This window comes from Urocitellus parryii, chromosome 1 (genome assembly GCF_045843805.1).
Source record: "Urocitellus parryii isolate mUroPar1 chromosome 1, mUroPar1.hap1, whole genome shotgun sequence".
Taxonomy (NCBI): domain Eukaryota; kingdom Metazoa; phylum Chordata; class Mammalia; order Rodentia; family Sciuridae; genus Urocitellus; species Urocitellus parryii.
Genome location: NC_135531.1, coordinates 116,934,826 through 116,953,300, shown reverse-complemented (window position 1 = coordinate 116,953,300; position 18,475 = coordinate 116,934,826). Strand labels below are relative to the sequence as shown.

Below are 18,475 nucleotides of genomic sequence, written 5' to 3'. Positions count from 1 at the left end.
TCTTTAATGCTCTGTAATTTTATTACCTCATTGCCTTCCATAAATCCAATTTCACCACTTTTTTGCCTTTGTATCTACACTAAATAATTCAAATTATAATTTATAAATATTTTTGTAAGAATGGTGTCAGAGACTTTATCATCATGAACATGAAAAACCCACACATGCTCAGCCAGACCTGTTTCAGCTCCCCCAGGGGCTATTTTTCTCTCAAGTAGATCAGTGTAAGGACTTTAGAGGCTGACATTCTACTAAACTTCTACTTTTTACCTTAATATGTTTTTACTCAGTGCTCAGAACCATGAAGTTGAAGATTCCTTTGTCTAGACAATCATTGATCCTTTTCTTTTTGACACTTCCCTTATATACCAATCTTCTTAAAGTTATCATAAGTGTACAGAAAGTTACTGACTGCATACCCTACAAGGAATGTTTTGCTCATAGTTATAGCACTCCTGCAGCACTTCAGACTGGTTCAATCCTTTGTCACCAAAATCATTATCTCCTCAGCCCTCTGCAACCTGGGTCCACCTTAGCACCTTGCCATGTTAACAACACTCACCCTTAGAAAAGAGACCTTCCAAAAAAAAAGAAAGAAAGAAAAGAAAAGAAAAGAGACCTTCCTGCTGAGCCTGCCTTGGCTCCTCTGAAAATGTATGTGTCCCCCAATATCATTGGTGGGTGGCCAGACTCGTGAACATTACTGTTAATTTCACAGTGTGGGTGAAGTTAAGGTGTCCTACTTATTCTACCTAAAATCTTTTGCTAGCCCCATCCCCCATTCTTCACTGACACAAACCTGAACTCACATGTCAGTGACTTCCTTGTTCACACCATACCCTGGAACTTGATGACAGAGCCCCTTTTCTACCAAGCCATAACTAACTTAATTTACCCCATTAGTATATACTGCTCTTTAAAGAGGCTAAAATGTAACTTTTTCTCTGAAGCCCTTTCTTAGTCTTTAATTTTTCTTATATTTTTCTGTTAATGTTAGAAGTCGACATGTTATTTTACCTTTTAGTAAATCTATATGTACTAATCACCCAAATCACTTGTATAAATTCCTTGATTTTGGACCTTGTATCATTCATCTTTTTATTCTCTTAATAGCAAGTAAGTGACTTCATGCATAGTAGTTAATAAAAATGCAATGTAGCACAATTGACTAACTGCTAATATGAACTAAGTTTCTTGATTCCACTAATTTCCAAGTGAGTACCTTCTAAATCAGTGATGTCCTTTCTTCACTTCTGTAAGAATACAGTGTGTGTTCATTTGAACTAACATATCCCCACTTCTGTGCAGAAAGAAGATGATTTTAAAGCAGGCAATCTTGACAAATATTTACTAATGGTTTATAATATGGCAAAATCTGCTGCAGATACTGAGTTTTAGTAAAATATTGTCTTTTAAAAGACATGATTTGAGTACTCTGAAGGAAAAAACATAAAATGGTACATATATAAAAATTCAAATTAATATGAAAAATTCTGTATTTGATATATGATGATACTAACTAATAAGGAAATCTGCCAGACTTTTTACCCTTTAACCTAGATTCCAGGAGCTATAGGAGCTCCTGTTGATCACCTCAGGACATCCTGTCACATACAGATGGGACATCAACATGGGTTCAAATCTAGAAGATGCATAAAACTACAGAGACATTTTCTTTCTTTATTATTGTTTTCTACACTAAGGCAAATACTGCCTTTCCTTCTCCAATAGAATTCATCAAATTCTCCACAAACCAGTTTGAGGCTTAACTTACTTGATGTCCTCCTTTGTGTGATTTAGCTATGGTTTGATAAATTCTTCTGAATTTGTCTTTCTTTTTTTTATGTATCAGTCTTCAAAAACTTCCATTTATGGAGCACCAATCCAAAGTCATGTATAAATACAATAAAATAAATGTACAAAGCACCGCCTAATTTTTACAGAGAGCCTCAGATAATTTCAGTAGATTCTAAAGATAGGATGACTTTTTGAACCTGGATTTTTAAAATAAAAGTATGGCTTAGATTGCATAGATTGGCCTTAATATTTTGGTGTGATTCAATTCTACATTCTCATTTAAGGAGCAAAAATGCCTATAGAGAATTCTCTCATAAAGACAATAAGATGCAGGTATAAATAACAGAAAGGGTTGGTAGAAGTGAGAGTCAGCACAATGTGTGTGAGGAGAACTAGCATGTTTTAACTCCAGGAACATGAAGAGGGACTGCCCAGGTGCTTTCTCTGTAAGTGATAAAAGCTGAGAGTTTTCTCTTTTTAATTTCTCTTGATAGTGTTTCAAATAAACAATTACAAAATAAAAAAAGAGCACTTCAAAACTGCAAATATTATTTGGTTTGGAAGACTCAAGAATAAATTATTTTCTAAATTATATTTTCCATATTAGGAATTATTGACTAGTGTCTCTGATAAGTCATTAAAAATGCTGAGGTACATATATTCTGAAAATAAAAATATGCTTCCAAATGTTACGCAACTTTATTTTTATATTTATACCACTGGACACACACATCCTCATAGTCATAGGTAACATATATTTAGTATAAAAAATTAAGAATATAATTGAAAGCTTGGGTATGGTGGTGCATGCCTATAATCTCAGCAGTACAGGAGGCTGAGACAGGAAGATTTCAAGTTCAAAGCTAGCCTCAGCAACTTGTCAAGACCCTGTCTCAGAATAAATGTTCAAAAGGGCTGGGATGTTGCTCAATGATTAGGCAGCCCTGAGTTCAATCCCTGTCACCAAACAAACAAAGAAATAATTGAAAACATGTATTTGTGAACAAAAGAAAGGAGTGAGATTAATGTTCAAAATATTTCAATGAATCTTGCCTACTACATTAAATATATTTCCCAGTTATTGACTTAGATGCATGTGTATCAGCTATATAAAATCATTCCTATCTACCTACCTATCCTATACCATGTTTTGCATTTTATTCTTGTTGTCTTAATGTGAATATTTTTATTAGTCTTCTGTGGAATTTCTGTGCAAACTACTTTGGGTGTTATCTAAGTGTATTAAAAGTTAAAGTAATCCGAAGAAAATAATTTTAAACCAACAAGAAGCAACACAAAGAACTATTACACACTTTACTTCCATATACCATGCAGATGTCCCCAAGGTCCCGGTGTTCCTATTAAAGTCATGGCAATCACAGCAAACACCATAATGCAGTTATAAGGACCTCTGTGCTTCCTGTGCTCTTCTCAGAATTCACTAAACCCTTCCTGGGCTAGCTGACTCTTTGGATGAAATTGCAATTTTCAGAGCAGAATAATTATGAATCTTAGATGCATTTGGACTCTAAATGCAAGTCCTCACTACTGAGTGTCTCCTATTCTCCATGATGGTGCAGAACCACATCTCTCCTTGGCTTCTCCCATCCACTGTGACTGCAGCCAGGATGGATCTGTCCAGTCAGCCCACTGCCATGTAGGATGTTGGGAGCTTGATCACCACTGCTTTATGTGAGCATGGTGCCTAGATGTGAGCATGGTGCCTAGCCAGTGGGAACAGGGCTCCTGGGAGCCCAGAGCTCAGCCTGCAGAGACAGCAGGAGGCTTGAGCACACCACCAGGCAGTGAAACCTGCAGAACCCAGGAGAGAGGACCTGGCCACATGCCAGTATGGACAGTGGATGACACACGGAAATTCCTCCGCTGGGCATTGACTTTAGTCGTTATTGAGAAACTAATGACACTGAGGAGAGACTGATGGTGCTCACTGTGTGTTTTCATCTCTGCCCTCCTTCACCTCAGTGTAAGTTAGTGGTAGGTGTTTATATGGATTAGTTAAAATTAAGTGTGGTGGGCAGCTCTCACTCATTCACTAACCTGTAAGAGGAAAACATCTAAAACTACATCCAGTACAGCAGCAAAAAATTTCATATCATTAAGATGAAATCCACATGATATAAAATTAACCTTTGTAACAGTTTATGGTTCTCAAGTCAGTGTGAGTTATCACACTGCATAATTGTATGATTTCCAGCTACATCGTTTTCCATAATACTTTTTACTTCAAATTGACCACCTAACCCATTACACACATTGTTCATATTATCCCTAATTGAAATCACTGGAAAACCCTAAATGTATTCTGTATCTTTGAATTTACATATTTGTGAAATTTCATATAAATAAAGTCACTCAGTATATGATGTGCATTCTGGCTGAAGTGAGCATAACATCTTTGAAATTAGTCGACCTTGTAGTATGCATCATTTGTTCATTTCTGAAAGATTAAGGACAAACAATTAGTTGCATACGCCAGAAATATTTTAATCAACATATCTATTTGTAGATATATTTTTTTATTCTCTAGTATAATTTGACTGATTTGTTTGGTTATCTTATGTTTTGCCGTATTTGACTTCTCTGGTAAACACTCTACACTCTCTATGATTATGTTTAGGAACTGTTTCGGTGAGCTTTGCATTGCTGTGACAAAAATACCTGAACAAAAACAAAAAACTACCAGGCACTGTGGTGCATGCATATCATCCCAACAGCTCCTGAGGCTGAGGCAGGAGAATTGTGAGTTCAAAGGCAGTCTCAGCAACAGCAAGGCACTAAGCAACTCAGTGAGGCCCTGTCTCCAATATATGCATCAGTGATTGAATGATACTCAGTTCAACCCCAGTACTGCAAAAAGAAAAAAAAATATATCCTTAGATGCTGTAGCCACTTTCCTGCTGTCTCTGTGTGAAATGCTTAGCATCTCTTTACGTGCTGGTATCTATTATAATTACAACTTCCTTGGCCCTAGTTTCTTAAACAATCCCTTTAAAACTCTGATCCAATTTTGTTTTAAACTCTACTAATATAAACAACTGCTTTTTTTACATTGCAATATATCTCTGGTATTAATGTAAATATTCTAAAGTCTTTATAAAACTTAGAAAATTCTGAATATTCTGGCATAATAGTCTCAGTCATGAATATTACCATAAAACACACTATAGAATAAGTTACTACATTTCTTGTTGGTTGCTAAACTCTCATCAAATTTCTAACTATGTGTTGTTTTAAGTCTTTTGTCTTCTGAAGTTTTGATTCTACAAAGCACTGAAAAAACATAATCACAATAAAGTCCCTAACAAGTACTCTTAAATATTGTTTCCTTAAAGGGTAGAGTTAACATTTCAGAAGAGCTCTCTTTCCAATAGATATCTCACATAATTTGTATTACTATAAAAGTCTATTTCTTTGTAGATGACTAGTACACAAAGAAAATATTTTTGCTCAATTCTGCAGAAATTTTATACCATTCTCATGCACCTGTAGGGTTTTGTGTTATTTGACACAAGATTTGAGATATCACAAAGTCCTTATACCAATGTTTCCTTTTTTCGTATCTATTGCTACCAGATCTTGTGATACAAAACATCTTAAAACAGGTGTTAAATATTCAATATCTTTCATTAAGAGGTATACCTTTCAATAGAACAGGTGTTTGCTTCTTAGTTTGAATCCATGCCACTTGTTGATTCTTAATTTTCCTTCTTGAGCTTTTTGAGTCTTGTTAAGGAAGTCCAGTGCTAAGCTGACATGATACAAATTTGGGCCAACTTTTAGAATGGAGTCAAACTAAAAAGCTTTTTCTCAGAAAAGAAATAAACAATAACATGAAAAGACATCCTATGAATGAGAGAAAATCATTACCACATTCAACACAGGTAGAGCGCTAATCTCCAGGATATATAAAAAACTCAAAAAAACTTAACTCAAAACATGAGAGAAGAAACCCACAAAAAATCCATTTAATCAATGGGCTAAATAACTGAACATACACTGTACAAGAAGAAGAAATACAATTGATCAACAAATATATGAAAAATGTTCAACATCTGTAGAAATTAGAGAAATAAATTAAAACTAAGATTTTATGTCATTCCAATCAGAATGGAAATTATCAAGAATACAAATAAGCATTGGCAAGGAGATGGGTAAAAAGGCGCACTTATATATTGCAGGTGGGAATGAAAATTGGTGCAAACCCTCTGGAAAACAGTATGGAGATTCCACAGAAAATTTAGAATGGAACCACTGAAAAGAATCTCAAAAGAGACATAGAAACAAGGTGGAAGAGTTACTCTTTGTCCATGTGGCCACATTTATCTGTATCAATAGGTTACATTAGGTCGTTAGTACCACAACCACATTATTATTTGGAGTATCTGTAAGATTTCTTATTCTGCAGTTACATTTCATAGTTACAATATGCGATGTCAGGAGCTTTGTACAGCTCTCCAGAAAGTCTGTTTTCTGAAGTTACTGTTAGGTGGACAGTTCCAGAAGCATGCTTGATGAAAAATTGTAGTTATCTAGCCAACAAATTCTTCTATTCCCAAGAGCTATGTGCCTAAGATCAAGATGGAAACCCTCAGGGAAGAGCATTGCTATAGTGGTCAGGCATTCCCATGTCTATAACATGGAAGTTTTCCAAGAGCCAGGCATTCTGCACCTTTTCCCAGAAACTTCCTAACCACCAAATGTGCCACAATCATGAAGTTTATCAGAGACCCAATCTCAAATGTAAATCTCCTACAAACCACCACTTGACCCAGCTATCCCACTCTTTGGTTTATATTCAAAGGACAATGTCAGCAAGCTTTGTGACACAACCACATCAATATTTTTGGCAGCTCAATTCACAATAGCTAAACTATGGAACCAACCTAACTGCCCTTCATCAGATGAATGGATAAAAGAAATATGGTGTATATATAAAGGGAATATTACTCAGCATTAAAGAAGAATGAAATTATGACATTTGCAGGTAAATGGACGAAGCTGAAGAATATCATGCTGATGGAAATACACAGATTCCTAAAAACCAAAAGCCCAATGTTTTCTTGGATACACAGATGCTGATCTGTAATGGTGGATGGGCTAGAGAAGAATTCAGAAACTTTAAACTGGACAGAGGGGAGTGAGGGTAGGGAAGTGTGGGCTGGGAAGACAGTGGAATGAGGACATTTTTATTCTATATACATGTCTGATTGCACCACACCTGACTCTGCCTCATGTACAGCCAGACGATGAGAAGTTGTGCTCCATTTATGTTCAATGTCTCAAAATGCCTTCTGCTGCCATGTGAAATTGATTAATTAGGACAAATAAAAAAATACCATCTGTACAAAAAAAACTGGTGTTTATAATTTAATTACTTTCCAACTTTTTACATTAAATTTAAAATTAATTTAAGTAGCCCTCTCATCTATGTGAAATGTCCAATACTACTCACTAGGATTCAGTAAGCTATAGTTGTAGAGGAAATTCATGAAAAGGTGGAGTGTACAGAATTCATCTGGGGTTCCGTGAAGGTCTTTCTGTTCTGGCAGGGAACATTGGGGCAGTGAGAACCAAAAGCCATGGGACACAGTGTGGGGATGGTTGGATCCTGTTAAGCAATTCAAGGCTTCCTGCAGCAGTCAGTGCTGGGGTGCTCAGCTGCTCCTACCACAAGAATTCCCTTGCCTAAAAACTTTAATAAGTGTATTCATCAATTAATCATATATGTTTATTATTTTGTATTTTCTTAGGTAATAAGTACATTTACGTATTTCTCCATATTTTCATATTAGTGTAATGTTGAACAAATTGTTTTTCAGAATTTGTAATTTAAAATCTTGAATGTGATATTATATAAATATTTTTTCTCACTGTGTTATATAAGTAAACCTAAATAAAATTGTCCTTCAGCATATGTCATTTATTATTGATAATTTCAAAGTATATGCCAGTGAGGGCACTAGAATACTTGGGGAGAAATAACTTGTGGGAGAGATGAAAGACTGCCACAAGACAGGTGGGGTCGTGCAAGCCTGCAATCATAGTGCCTCAGGAGGCTAAGGCAGGAGGATCAGAGGTTTCAAGACAGCATTAGCAAGGGAGCAAGACCTGAAACCGCTTAGCAAGACCCCATTGTAAGTAACCCAAAAAAGGACTGGGGATGAGATCTTAAGTGCAATCTTTGGTTTAAAAAAAAGAATAATAATAATAATAATAATAATAATCAGAGCAAATACACTTCCATAAGTTTTCAGGGAACAAGTACAGACAGATGTACTTTAAGAAACAAGTACAGTAAACTGGGGGGAATTTTATAGTTGACCCAATCAGAAATTTAGGCCAAGAAATAATGGTCCACCATGTCATAATTTTGAGGCATGGCACATTAGCATAGATGTCACATAAGTAATATGTGTGGGAGGTAGACCATAGAGCTGACCTGCAACTCATGCTGCATGTTTTGTCCCCCACACTGACTCACTCATGGACATAATAAAAGACTGGCAGCTGCCACTGCCAAGGAAGCACTGGGTGCTCTTCCTGGTGGATGGATTTGACTGTGGGGACACAGGGTGTGGTAAACAGGGCTCTCTGTTTATTCATGGACAAGGAATTACTCTTCTCATGTTCCAAATAGATTGGTTATAACTCCTTCAGTATTTAATTATTGCATATATTCAAAGTAGTTAAATTGATACCACAGTGCTTAGAATTTTGCTTGACACTTCTCTGAATAATAGCATATTATGTGAGTATAAGTTTTCTTCAGATTTGATTGGTAAAGTTTTCCTCTGTGACAATACTTGATACAGGCACTGCAAAGTATTTGATGAATCTTTAATGTATGCCTCCACAAATGATTTCAACAAATATATTAAATTATATTAACTCATTAAAAGACACATTGATTAAATTACACATTTTATAAAGAATCCATATTCACACAAAGTGACATTAAAGTAGGCAATTTAACTTGTATCACCCAGATATGAAGAGCATTTGCCCTAATCTTGAACTTCACTCAGACAAATTAGGATGATGCTGAAATGCATCTTTATCATTTCCCTAAGAATAACTGTCTTTGCATTACTCTCCCCACAGCTTCTTTTACCTGCTTGTTCCTGAGACTGTAGATGAGAGGATTCAGGAATGGAGGAACCATGGTGTAAAAAGCAGAGAGAACCATGTCTTGGAGGGTGTCAGAGGTTGCTGAGGACCTCAGGTACACAGCTGTGCCAGAACTGAAGAACACAGAAAACACGAGGATGTGAGGAGTGCAGGTGGAGAAGGCCTTCGCTGACTTCGCAGTGGGAGATTTCAGCACAGCAGAGAATATGCGAATATATGACATGGCAATAAATGTAAAGCAACTACCACAAATCAGCACAGCAGAGACAAGAAGGAGGACCTGGTTACTGGTGGTGTCTGAGCAGGAGAGCCTCAGCAGAGAGGGGACATCACAGAAGAACTGATGGACCACGTTTGACTGGCAGAAGGACAGCCTGAATGTGTTTCCAGTGTGCACACCTGCATACAGCAGACCACTGAGCAGGGAAGCCAGGATCATGCGGACACAAAACTTTGGGTTCATGATGAGCGGGTACTGGAGGGTGTGGCAGATGGCCACATAGCGGTCCCAGGCCATGATGGTGAGAAATAGCATCTCCACATATGCACAAAAAATGACCAAGAAGATCTGTATTGCACAGCCAGGCACTGAAATGGCCCTGTTGCCAGTAAGAGAGTTGACACAGGCATTGGGGACAGTGATGGAAATGAAGCCCATGTCCAAGATGGACAGGTTCCTGAGGAAGAAGTACATGGGTGTGTGCAGGTTTTGGTCAGCAGTGGTGACAGTGACAATGAGAAGGTTCCCTAACAAGGTACCCAGGTAGGTCATTGGGAATACTGTGAAATAGAGGAAACTCAGATCCCAGCCCTCAGGAGAGCCCAGGAGGAGAAATTCAGTTACCATGGTGGCATTGGCCATTTGCTGGAAATTCTGGTTGTCTTTGTCTGAGAAGATAAAGAGATAAGCGAGAGGAAGGAAAAAAAGAACATGATGAATACAATTACTTGGGGCTGGTATTGTTGCTCAGTCATAGAGTACCTGTCTAGCATGTGTTAAAAAACATCCATTGATCATTTGAAAAAAATGCAATTACTTTGTATATTCTTTTTTGTAGTATTTTTCATGTATTTGGCAATTGCTTTCCCTGTAGAGGAAGATCACTCTTGGTTTTCTGATATGTTTACTCATTTTGAGTGGAGTGCATCTCCAGGTGCAGGTATGGAGGTCTGCAGCCCAGGGTCTGGACCTGAACTGCAGGGCTTGTCCACAGCTCCCCATCAGGCTTCACCTGACCTTCTGAGACTCCCGTGTGAAGCATTTCTAGGGGTTTTCCCTGTAGGGCATAATGTAATGTGGGGCATGTTGCATCAGAAAAGAGGAAAATTAACTTGCTGGCTTCACTCGCTTCCCAGTCCTGGGGCCAAATGTGGCTAAGAGAGCACCTAGCGATTAGCCAGAAGGCATTGCCCTGGGTTGGGATGAAGAATGGAACTACCTCTAGGATAGGCTCAGAACCCCTCTGCCCTCATGGATATTACTGCCTGTAGGATGGGTGTAGATGTAAATTCTCCCCACCCTGTTGACCTTTATCCTGATTGGCTCCTGTACATTATATTAGCTGTGTACCTTTTCACATTAAAGGAGATCCTGCTTTGACAGTTCTCCCTGGCTGTGTCGGATTGTTCTCCGGAGAGGGAGGACTGGGTGTGGGCGGCCAGTCGACCTTTACCTTTCTGGGCCTGTCCTAGTGGGGTGTGCTCCCCCATCTCTCCCACAGGTCAGGAGGGAATGGGGGCCTAAAAACCCCGACATTTCCTTCTTCTCCTGCATGGCCACCTGTCTGATAGTGCATTCTTTAATATTCTCCAATTTATTTACCTTTATTTTAGTCCATGAATATAATTTCCACATTATTTTGCCATTGTATTCACACTTAATAATGCAAATAATAATTACTTTCTACTTTTTTTAATATATAGGAAACTATTTATAATGGTGTAGAATATATCTTCATGAACACGAATAAATTTGGCTCATTTGGAAATCATCTCAAGAATTTACTTTCTCACCCAGGCTCACAAGTCCAGTGTTGTGAAAACTGAGGTGACCTGACTGCACTTGGACTTGCCTGCAGGCCTCCACTCTCCCTGCTGCTCTCCCAGGACATGCATGGTGCTGTCTTATGGCCAAACGACCTCAGCCAGACCAGTCCCAGCCTCCCTGAGGCTCTTTCCTCTCCAACTGAGCAGCATATGTTCTTTTCAACCTCTACGTCCCAGCCCAGCTGACATTGACCTAAGCTTCTACCTTTACCTTGTTCTGTTTTCATGTTCAGCACCATGAAGTTGAAGGTCTTTTGTCCAAAACATAATTTGCCTTAGTCTTGGTAACACCTTCTATTATATTGCTTTCTTGTCTTGGTAACACCTTCTATTATATTGCTTTCTTGTCTTGGTAACACCTTCTATTATATTGCTTTCTTATCAATGTCACAATCTCACAAACTGAAACTGGCTGTAAACCCTAAAAGGAAGGTTTTGCTCATACTTTCAAAATTTCTGCAGCAGTTCAGTCCAATTCACTCCTGAGTCACCTGCATCTTCATCTCTTCAGTCCTCTGTAAACTGGGGTCCTCCTCAGCACATTTCCAGGTTAACAACACAGGCTCTTAGAAAAAAGGCCTTTCATCTCATCCTGCCTGGGCTCCTCTGGAAGTCTGTGTGTCTCCCAGGGCAATAGGTGGGTGGTCAGACTCATGTAGGTTGTTGTTAATTTGGTGGTGAGTGTGAAGTTCAAGGGGTCTGTCTACCTGCAGTCTGTTCATGTCACAGGACATTCAGCCTGAGGGACCCTCTTGCCCTCTTGTTCACTGCTGACTTTTTTTACTGTGATGTATTAATTTATTTTTTCCCCTTAGTAGGTATTGGGCTTTAAAGGAGACTCTACTGGAATCTTTCCTCTGAAACCTTTTTCATAATCTCTAATTTTTCTTCCAATTTTGTTGAGTGTTAGAAATCAACATGGTATACAACCTTTCAGCTAATCAATATACATTCATCACCCCAAGTCTCTGGTGCAAATTCCTTGATTTGGGACCTTATATCATTCATCATTTTACGTTTCAGCAGCAGTGCATGACTTCCTGCGCAGTGGTTAACTACCTAGCACCTGCTGGCATAGTTCAGACCATTCACTTAGACTGTTTTTTTTTTTTTTTTATGCCACTGATTTACAGATGAAGAGCTCCGAAGTAGGCTCTGCCCCTTCTGCACTGCTGTGGCACACACAGTGCAGGGTAGTGTGAGGTCAAGTTCACTTACAGATCTAGATGTCTTTAAAGCAGTACTCACCCAACAAATATTACTAAGGACATAAATATGGTGACAGGTATTTCAGACCTTGAGGATTTGAAAAGATGAAAAATATTGGTATTTTAAAATAAATTGATTACCATTAGAGGACAAATATAATAACACAATATATAAGGTGTAAATACATATGACAAATTGAGAATGTGCTGGGTGATGAGATAATTCCATATTAAAAACCTAGCAGCTTTTTCTCCTTCTGTACTGACTTCTGGACCCTTCATGGGTGATTGCTGACCAACCCCAGGCATTTGTGTAAAATATTAGTTGGAAAATCAACTATCTGTTAGGATTTGGAAGCTGGAGTAGAACCACTTGAGGCATTTTCTTTGTTTCACTTTTTTTATACTAAACCATTTGCTGTCTTTGTTTTTGCAACAGAATTTAGTAATTTCTCTAGTAAGTACTTTGAATTACTTCTACTTAATTGATGTCCTTATTTTGCTTATGTGATTTAACTACAACTTGAAAACTTCTCTACATTTATCTTAATTTTCTCATGGATGAATCTCCTAGAAAACTTCAGACTATGGATGTGATACAGTAAATACACATCACCTAACTCTCATAGGTCCTCAGAGTATTCCTGCAGATCTTAAAAATATGAATACTTTATGAATCCAGATTTTGTGAAATAAGAAATTGGCTTTAATTTTTGCAGTTTGACCTCCATAATTTTAGTGTTCAGAACTACATTCTCCTTTAATGGGTGAAAATTGCTTATTGAATATTCCCTTAAAAAATCCAAAATGTGGGGCATAAAGAAAAACAAGATTAGATATCTTGAGGGTACAAAAAATAAGTACAATGAAATATTAGCATATCTTTAATGCCAGAAGAATGTAGAGAGACTGCTCCAAGTGCTTCCCTCTGTAACCGGGGACAGCTGACATTTTTTTTTCCTTTTGTTACTTCTCTTGATAGTGCTTAAAATGAAGAAGTGTATGGATCGCAAGTAAAAATGCAAAGCATTTCTTTTATTTTTTGGCTCATAATGTTTTTATTAATTTTTTTAGTTTGTTCTAATTATTTATACATGGCAGCAGAATGCATTTTGGCACATTGTACACAAATTGAGCACAACTTCTCCTTCCTCTGGCTGAACATGGTGCAGAGTCATACTAGTAGTGTAATCATACATGTATAGTGGGTAATAATGTCTGTCTCATTCCACCATACTTCTGATCCCCACATTGCCTTCCCTTCTTTCACTTTTCTGTGCATAATCCATTTATTTCTTGGGTTTTAAGAGACAGGAATTAATCATTTTCTAAATTACATTTTTCTGTATTAGGAGTTATGGATTAATGCTATTGATCAGCCATTGGGGAATGCTGAGAGGCACTTATCATATGCTGAGCTTGATAATGAGCTTCCAAAGGCTGCACCACTGTATTTTTATATTATTTACACTGGACACACAATCCTCATCACACCTGATATAACTTTAGTATGAAATGTGAAAAATTATTGAAAAGGAGATCATAATTGTCATCATGACAGAAAGGTGAAGTTGGTGAATTCAAAATGCTTCAATGACAATTTTATAGTATATTAGAAGTTTTATTTTCAATGCTACTGAAAAATAAGAATATCATTTGCTAAGTGAACTCAACTATTTGGCAATTTTCTTTCTTGTCATGATACAAATGTTTTCCTGGTCACCTCTCTTATCTGTGCAGATAATTGTGTGCATTTTCTAAGTGTGTGGTCAGTAAAATAATTTGAAAAGTATAATTTTAAACCAACAAGAGGCGGCATGAAGAGCGATCACATTATATACTTGCAAACAGCATTCATAAGACCACAGCACTCCAGTTACACTAATATGTACACAGCAAATACTACAGTGTTTACAAGACTTCTCTGTGCCTGTTATTCTTGCACAATTAACCAAGAATTTATTGAGATACCTCAAAATATGCATGTGATTGCAATTTGCTGAGCAGAATCAAAATTCGGCTCAGATGAGCTTGGACTCTAACTTCCAAGTACTCACTCTTGAGTGTCGCCCGTTCTCCACCTGGGAGCAGAACCCTGTCTCTCCTTGGCATCTCCCATCCACTGTGTCTGCTGCCAGATGGACCAGTCCAGCCAGCTCTGTACAATGTGGTATGTGGGAATCTCAGTCATCTCTGCTTTATGTGAACTTGGTGCCTGGTCAGTGGTAGCAGGGCCCCTGGGAGCCTAGAGCTCAGCCTGCAGAGACAGCAGGAGGCCTGAGCACACCACCAGGCAACAGCACCTCCAGAGCCCAGGATAGAGGACCTGGCTATGTGCCAAGGTGGACAGTGGATGACACAGTGGAACTCCTCTGCTGAGCATCACCCTAAGTCATTATTGAAAATTGAGTAACACTGAGGAGATACTGATGGTGTTCACTGTGTGTTTTAATCTCTGCCCTCCTCAATGTGAGGGAGGAGTGTTTGCAGGGATCAGTTAACAGTAAGGGTGGTGGGCAACTCTCACTCATCAACCTGTAAGTGGGAAACCTCTAACAGTGTCTGCATTTCAGCAGCAACATTTCTTATCCTTGAGATAAAATGCAAATGATTTAAAGATAACTTTGGCAAGAGTTCATGGTTATCAATTCAGTGTTATATACTACATTTAAAAATTGCACAATATCCAACTACATCTTGTTACAGAATATTTGTATTTCTTCAAATGAACCATCTAATCCATTACACACAATATCTCTGCTTATCATTAATTAGAGTCACTGGAAACCACTGTGTATAATCTCCATTTTTTTAAATTTATATGTCCCAGACATTTTGTTTGACTAGAATCATTCAATATGTGCTGTTTTTATGATGTGGATTCAGCTTGATGTTTTCAAAATTATTTTACATTGTAGCATTTATCACTATTTCATTTTTAAGGGATGAATAACAGTCCATTATATGTATACACCAGTACTTTAAAAATCCATGCATCCACTGATGGATGTTTTGTTCTTCACTGTGGTAACATGAGGTGAGATTTGTTGGTAATCTTCTATAGGGGCTTCTTTGTATCCTGGGAGAGATTCCACATGAATGTGTTCTATAATCCATCTGATATGCTGCTGGATTTGCTTTGCTAGGTTTTGTAGAGAATGTTGGCCTATGTTCTGATCAGATCTATTATCTTCTGGTCTTCATTTCAATATGGCCTTTTCCATATTGTCTTAGCTACTCATCCCCCACCTTGTGCCTGTCCTAAAGGAAAAATAAGGAAGAAAATAAATCTGTATTGATCCAGAAAAAGAGAGAAAAAACAAAGACCCTGTATCTACAGGCATTAGGAATGATGGCCACCTTGGTATTTAGGCCACTAGGTCCATGAGATTGAAAGACCCAATGAGGAGAGATGTCACTGTATGGTCCTAGGGGGCTCCAAGGCTAGGAAAAGAGTACAATGTAAGTGGCTTCATCTGCAGTAGAGACAACACTATTTATTACATCTATGCACCTTATTTGACTTTGAGTCTCATGGACAATGAAACGAAGGAAAATGTCCAAGAACAGGATTCAGTATTTGACTTGGTCACCATTGTACAGCCAGAGGGTGATCCTACATTCTTGAAAATGCAAAAGTTACAAAGGAATCTTTAACCTTCTGTACTCATATTGGTACAGACCAAACTAAGGCCCAGAGCCCAGCACAGGGAAGGAACACTGATAATGATGAGCCACAGAGGGAAGCATGCTGAAGGAGGGTCACAGAGTGAACCATGAGCATTGTCCCCTTGTCTCACTCATGATCTTCAGCAGACCCTGGGCCAAGGCCAGCAGCCTCCACTCCTTTACGGACATTTTACCTGAGACTAGTGAGCAGGACCTGGTATTGGTCATCAGAACAATGTAGCTTCTAAAATAAGACCAAGATACTTGCAAACAGCATTCATAAGTACCTCAGGTGTACTGGTGATTGGTGTAGTTTTCACAAGTCAACTATCATTTCTAGTATAACCTTCCCTACGTCTAGGAAGAAAGTACAGAATATAAAAACCATTATGAAAGAATACCAAGTCATATGCCTAGAAACAAGTTTAATGGAGAAAGAATGATGTGGATGAACACCTTCTCTTCAATCCGTGAGCAGTGTTTCACAGGTGAGGGATCCCAGATATAAAGGACTCCTCTGTTTTTATATTTATAAGAAGGAATGATCAAGAAATCAGGAAAGAAAGTGAAGACTAATGAAGAAGAAGAAAAGGCTTCTTGGAGTCCCAGAGGGGTCCAGAGGTCACAGTGCTGATCTACCTGCAGGCCATGGAGTGAGAGGAGCCATGGAATCCTGTCCATCTTGGCCTTGGACTGTCCCTGGACTATTGGAATTGTATTTCCTCCCTCCCATCCCTTAGGACCTCGGAGAGGTCAGCAGCATTGTTCAGGGCAGAGCCAGCCACAGACTCCTCATGAACTCAACATTCATCAAGCACTTTCCAGAGTGGGGCAAGTGAGGTGGAGACCTGCCCCTCCTAGGCATGGTGGCCTCTGTGGAGGTGGGAGGCCTGTGCTTAGGGCTGGAGCAAATCCAGTTGTCCTGTGGGCTGTTTCCTTGGAGGGATGCATTGAGTCTCTAATCTACAGCAAGCACAGTGTGAAAACAGGGTTTTCTGCAGCAGAGGCTGGAGCAATGCTGATCCTGGTAGCCAATGGCAGCCTGTCTGCTCCATGCACCTCCCTGAGCATGCTCAGAGTCATGTCTACCATGCCCTGCAGGCATGGTCAATGGTTTGTGCGTCAAGTTTCTGAGTCCTAAAGAGACCTCCTGGCTGCTCTCCCAAGAGTTTCTATTTGAATTTATACAAATGCATTTATTATTTATATTTTTGCCTGGGATAAAATGTATTATTGCAAAAATGTGGATGTTGTTTTCATAGCTCAGAAGGTAGTCTCATATATGTAGTTATTCTTAAATATGTTACTGCTTTCTCTTTTTCTATAGTTCAACCTAATGTCATTTTATGAAGGATGAATAGAAATAATAGTGTAGATCACAAAATTATTATATTAAAACATTCATGGGTCTTAATTATGTGATACCAGGGTAGGCAGTGTAACCTGTAAAGGCCAGATTTGAAGACCTTCATCTAATTATAAATCTTAACAGTAAAATTAGGCTAATGCTGAAATCATCTTTATCATCCCCCTGAGAACAACTGTCTTTTCATTACTGTCCCTACAGCTTCCTTTACCTGCTTGTTCCTGAGACTGTAGATGAGAAGATTCAGGAAGGGAGGAACCATGGTGTGAAAGGCAGAGATAACCATGTTCTGGAGGGTGTCAGAGGTTGCTGAAAGCCTCAGGTATGTACCTGTGACGGAACTGAGGAAGACAGACACCATGAGGATGTGAGGGGTGCAGGTGGAGAAGGCCTTCCCTGGGGCTCTGGTGGGAAATTTCAGCACAGCAGAAAATATGCAAATGTATGTCATGATTTTTATTTCAAAGTAGCCACCACCAATGATTATAATAAAGACAAGAAAAAGGACCATGTTGCTGGTGGTATCTGAGCAGGAGAGCCTCAGCAGAGAGGGGACATCACAAAAGAACTGATGGACCACGTTTGACTGTCAGAAGGACAGCCGGAATGTGTTCCCTGTGTGCACACCTGCATACAGCAGACCACTGAGCAGGGAAGCTAGCATCATGCAGACACAAAACTGAGGTTCATGATGAGGGGATACTGGAGGGGCTGGCAGATGGCCACTTTTGCTCTCCTATATCATCCTTTAATGCACAAAACATTTAATTATGTATATCCTGAACTTTGTCATTTTTTCTGCTGTGCTGGTCATGGATTCTAATTTATTATCTTGGTTTGTTTAGAGCATTTTCTTCCCTTATTTGTTCTTGGTGTTTGGGTGTCTTCCCTTCTATCACCGTAGATCCGAGGTATTACAGTTTTTACCCTGTAGGCTTATGGTGTCCCTGCAGGATTCCAATACCTCTCCTTTAGTGGGGAGAACAATATTAACACATTGCAATACAAACAACATTCAGCCTTAAACCAAATAGTTGATATTAAGACGTTTATGGTTTTGTCATGATATACAGAAATGGTGAGTTCAATTCTCATCTTCAGCACAATCAGGGGGTTTGCCATAGGGTCTATAATTTCTGGTGGACAATGAGAAAGCCAGAGGTGAGGTGTAAGATAAAGAGTTAAGGGGGTAGGAGGTGAGGATACAGAGTTTTTGGCTCTTAGGAAGAGTGGAAAAGGA

The 18,475-nt window shown here is 38.7% G+C and overlaps 1 protein-coding gene across 1 annotated transcript; it reads right to left on the bottom strand.

Moving 5' to 3' along the window:
* Nucleotides 1–8,875: 8,875 nt before the first annotated feature.
* LOC113177721 (olfactory receptor 14C36-like) lies at nucleotides 8,876–9,808 on the bottom strand. The gene has a single exon (XM_026382250.2). It carries the CDS (start codon nucleotides 9,806–9,808, stop codon nucleotides 8,876–8,878), a length of 933 nt encoding a protein of 310 aa, XP_026238035.2.
* Between the last annotated feature and the right edge of the window lie 8,667 nt (nucleotides 9,809–18,475).

Bases quoted from the DNA above. Each gene is read 5' to 3' on its own strand.
- LOC113177721 (XM_026382250.2), bottom strand. From the start codon at position 9,808: ATGGCCAATGCCACCATGGTAACTGAATTTCTCCTCCTGGGCTCTCCT.